The 4,702-nt window shown below is 32.7% G+C and overlaps 1 protein-coding gene across 1 annotated transcript; it reads right to left on the bottom strand.

Moving 5' to 3' along the window:
• Positions 1–3,366: 3,366 nt before the first annotated feature.
• On the bottom strand, positions 3,367–3,785 carry LOC126954498 (cytochrome c oxidase subunit 6C). Its single transcript, XM_050790005.1, has one exon. It carries the CDS (start codon positions 3,759–3,761, stop codon positions 3,489–3,491), a length of 273 nt encoding a protein of 90 aa, XP_050645962.1. The 5' UTR covers positions 3,762–3,785; the 3' UTR covers positions 3,367–3,488.
• Between the last annotated feature and the right edge of the window lie 917 nt (positions 3,786–4,702).

Here is a 4,702-nt window from a genome sequence, read left to right as displayed (position 1 = left end):
CTCTATGCCCTGTCTGAATTGAAATAACTGGAATCATCTGTTATAGAAAAGTTCATTGAGCTGTACTGGGATTTTCCATGGTTTGGTTTCTGGAGGGGGTACATTTACTTAAAAGCTTATAGATTATCTTATAAAAAATAACATGTTTAATTTTTCTGCTATATATTTTTGAAATTTTTACTTTAAGACCAATATTTCACTTACTTTTTCTAAAAGTATGTGCACAGAAACAAGAGAAGTATTAACTTACCACTATTTTATTAATAATGTAATCATTTTTTATTCTCATTTAAGATTCTGTACCATTATATACCCTAATATTTTTTGTTTGTGTTAGTACTAGTTTCCTATTTATTATAACTAGATAATTCTGGAAAACCCCACATTTTATCATAATATTTGCTTTTAAGTTTTATTCTAATTATCTTGTTATTTAAATTTATTATTTTGTTTCATTACTCTGTATGGGTTAGAAATATATACACATTCTCAAATGTTTCAATATTTATTGAACTGCAAAATATTCTAAAAGAAAAACTGTCTCTCTTTTATATTCTGGAATCTAAAGACTATCAATGATTTTTCATTATTGAATTTTCATATTGAGCAAAATTGCTCTGTGAACCCGTTTCTAATGTAGAATAAACTATGGCTTAATAGATAATATTGGTTACTATTGTGCTGTTATTTCATTTCCTGTGTCTGATTTTTATCCAGTAATCCATTTTACTCATTTACCTCCTGTGGGCAGGTTTCATTTCTAAATTATATACATTTTTTTTTTCTGGTGTTTGAGCAACAAGTTTTCAGTTCTGCCATTAACTCTAAATTATTGTATTTAGTATTTTTAACAGAAAATAGTAATAAATGTAAGTATTTATAAAGTCATAGTACTAGAAATAATTTTGGTCTATATTTTATTAATCAGTGTTTTCCTATGATAAAACCTCTTTCTTTAGAATTATGCAACCTGAGTAACATTTTCTTAAGATGAAAGCTTAATATTGAATCTTTTAGGAGAACTATATTAATCCAACTCAAGTACTGTCCCTAAAAAATTTTATCTAAGAAGTATTAATGTAAATAATGTGGCTATCAAAAAGGCATTGGAATTATAAACACAGTAGGATAAATTAAGCAAATAAAAATAAAGTCTATGTGTATAATATTTTCATAATTATAAGAAATTCAATATGGTTTTTAAAATTAATTATTAGCAGCCCGGCACAGTGGCTCACACCTGTGATCCCAGCACTTCGGAAGGCCCAGGTGGGCGGATCACGAGGTCAGGAGGTCGAGACCATGCTGGCAAACATGGTGAAATCCCATCTCTACTAAAAATACAAAAAAATTAGCCGGGCGTGGTGGCGGGTGCTTGTAGTCCTGGCTTCTCGGGATGCTGAGGCAGGAGAATGGCCTGAACCCGGGAGGTGGAGCTTGCAGTGAGCCGAGATTGTGCCACTGCACTCCAGCCTGGGCGACAGAGCGAGACTCCGCCTCAAAAAAAAAAAAAAAAAAAAAAAAAAAATATTTATTAGCTAAAATATTTTAAAAATGATACAAACAGTAACCTAACACTTTAGATAAAACTTTTAGAAATTTAGGGCTAAATTCTTTTTCTCTCTAAGAAATTTATAAAAATTATCTTATTTCAGATTGATACCTATATTTTGCAGGACAAGTTTATTTCAAACAATTATCTAATTTTTATATGAGAAACCAGGAAATACTGTGAACTTCGGCACTTTCATTCAACAACCCATGGATTGAAACTAGCTAATACAAGAAACAAAAGGCCTGCTGCGGTGGCTCACACCTGTAATCCTAGCACTTTGGGAGGCCGAGGCAGAGGAATCACAAGGTCAAGAGACCGAGACCATCCTGGCCAACATGGTGAAGCCCTGTCTCTACTAAAAATATAAAAATTAACTGGGCGTGGTGGGGCACACCTGTAGTCCCAGCTACTCGAGAGGCTGAGACAAGAGAATCGCTTGAACCTGGGAGGCGGAGGTTGCAGTGAGCCAAGATGGCGCCACTGCACTCCAGCCTGGCGACAGAGTGAGACTCCGTCTCAAAAACAAACAAACAAACAAAACATTTAATGTACTATTTAGAGTCCACAAAACCTGAGGAAGGTTATAGGAACAGGTTCTTGGTTTAGCTTCAGGAAGAGTTCAGGACCTACGCTGGATGGTATCTCGCCTAATGACAAACCCCAAAGCAGCGTCTGCTGTGATCATGAAACCACTTCTACCACACATACCTGGAATTCAGCTTCCCCTGCAGCCACGTACATCAAAATCAGCCTCTTTGACTTAGTCTAATTTCTTGTTCTAGGAACTTATGTATTACAATCATATCTGAATACTTGACACACAACTTTGCTGAGAATAAAATTCATATGATATGATTCCCTTCAAAATAGTTCAGGTTTGATCCATTTTGTGTTGACGTAAAATATCACAAATATAAAAGTCAAAAGCCAGCATATTTTTTCCCCTTTAAGGTAATATATTTTATGTTTAATTAGAAATATGTCTTCACACTGAAAGTTAGTAACAATCCTAGAATAAGAATCAGTGCCAATCTTTCTAATGTTCTGAGATATGATTATCAGATCTTATTCATACAAACATATCCATCATATCACATGTGTATTGTTTGAGATGACAGCATTTAGAGTCTCCTTAAACAATTGGCAATTGTTAAGATTACATTTTTATCAACTGTAATCACCATACTGTACAAAGATCTCCAAGACTTATCTTCCTAACAGAACTTTTGTATATTTTGACCATCTTCCCATTTTACCTGCTCTTCCTCAGACCCAAGTACACAATTCTGCCCTCTGCTTATATGAATTAGACTTTTATTAGATTCCACATATAAATAAGATTATGCCATATTTGTCTTTCTGTGCCCAGCTTATTTTACTTAGCATAATGGCCCCCAGGTTCATCCATATTGTCACAAATTACAATATTTTTTTTTTCTTTTGCTAATGCTTAATAGTAGTCCATTATGTAAATAAACCACATTTTCTTCATCCACTAAGCTATTGGTGGACACATGGGTTGATTCCATATTTTGGCTATTGTGAATAATGCTGAAATGAACGTGGGAGTGCAGGTCTTCAGCATACTGATTTCATTACCTTAAGCTACTATGCCCAGAAGTGAGATTCCCAAACATACAGAAATTTTACTTTTTTATTTTTGAGAAAATTCTATTACTGTTTTCCATAATGGCTGTATTAATTTACCCTGTACCAACATTGTACAAAAATTTCCTTTTCTTCACATTCCCACGAACACTTGTTTTCTTTTGTCTTTTTGATAAAAGCTATTCTTTTTTTTTTTTTTTTTCTGTTAATTGTTTATTTATCAAGAGGAACTACTACTTAGCCCACATATTCATGTGTCATAGTTCAGGAGTCAGTGACAAACTTCTAGGTAATTCAACCTGAAGAAATTCTTTATATTCCAAGTTTACTTTACACTCTGAAAGATACCAGCCTTCCTCATCTCTTCAAAATCTTTCATGGCATCATAGTTTCTGTAGAAATCTGCGTATGCCTTCTTTCTTTTATCAGCCACACCAAACTTATACAAAGCTGCAACTCCCAGGGATAGCACGAATGCTGCAACCATATGAAATCGCAGACGCCTGGCCAGAAGGCCACGCATCTGAGGTTTTGGCAAAACTTCGGGTGCCATGGTAGTTACTGTCCTTGATACGTATGCCAACCTCAATACCAACATCCTTCCCGACTAAAGGAAAAATGGATAAAAGCTATTCTAACAAATGTGAGATGACATCATGTTGTGGTTTCAATTTGCATTTCCCTGATGATTAGTGATGTTGAGCATTTTTTCATATAACTATGGAACATTTGTATATATTCTTTGGAGAAGTGTCTATTCAGGTCTTTTGCCCATTTTCTAATTTTTTAAACTATTGAGTTCCTTATGTATTTTGAATATCAGCTCCTTTTTAAAGAGGTAATACATATATTAATTAGTTTGATTTAATCATTTCATAATGTACACATATATCAAAACATCACATTGTATACCATAAATGCATGAAAGTTTTTGTCAATGAAAATAAATTAATTAAAATTTACAAATATTACTTAAAATGATTTAATGACTTCAAGCCACTAAAAAATTATATACCATACACCTAGTATCTCATTTCATGTACTGTCTTTTAAATACATTACTGTGAAATATATATGATGTATATATAATTTATCTGGCATGATTTTAGATTTATTAATGTTTAATCTTAAGATCCTAAAAATCTTTAGAATATAAGTGTACATTTTTTTACAGTATGCGTTATATGTACTTAAAATTACTACACAGTGGAAATCTATTAAAATTGCAGTAATTTTACATGAGAGAAGGAGGTGTGAAAAATAAAGATAGAATTTCTATTGAATAATATCCGTTCTTTCTGTTTGACAATATTTGTTCTTTTCTTGGACTTGGATGTATGTGATAAGTCATTGGGATCCTTATATTTCCTACCTGATGACATAAAGAAACTTGCCTTTTACTTTATCATTTTCTCTAACATCTCTAAAAGAAATTGATTGATTCCTGAAATTATACATAAAATAGTAGAGAAGCAGAAATATTAATTTGACTATATATAATGCTTCTAAAAGAATATGCAATATTGCACACGTATAACT

This window comes from Macaca thibetana, chromosome 5 (genome assembly GCF_024542745.1).
Source record: "Macaca thibetana thibetana isolate TM-01 chromosome 5, ASM2454274v1, whole genome shotgun sequence".
NCBI classification, from domain to species: domain Eukaryota; kingdom Metazoa; phylum Chordata; class Mammalia; order Primates; family Cercopithecidae; genus Macaca; species Macaca thibetana.
The sequence above is the reverse complement of the archived record's forward strand: the minus strand, read 5'-3'. Positions and strand labels throughout refer to the sequence as shown.

Excerpts from the sequence above, each read along its gene's own strand:
- LOC126954498 (XM_050790005.1), bottom strand. The coding sequence starts at position 3,761 with ATGTTGGTATTGAGGTTGGCATACGTATCAAGGACAGTAACTACCATG.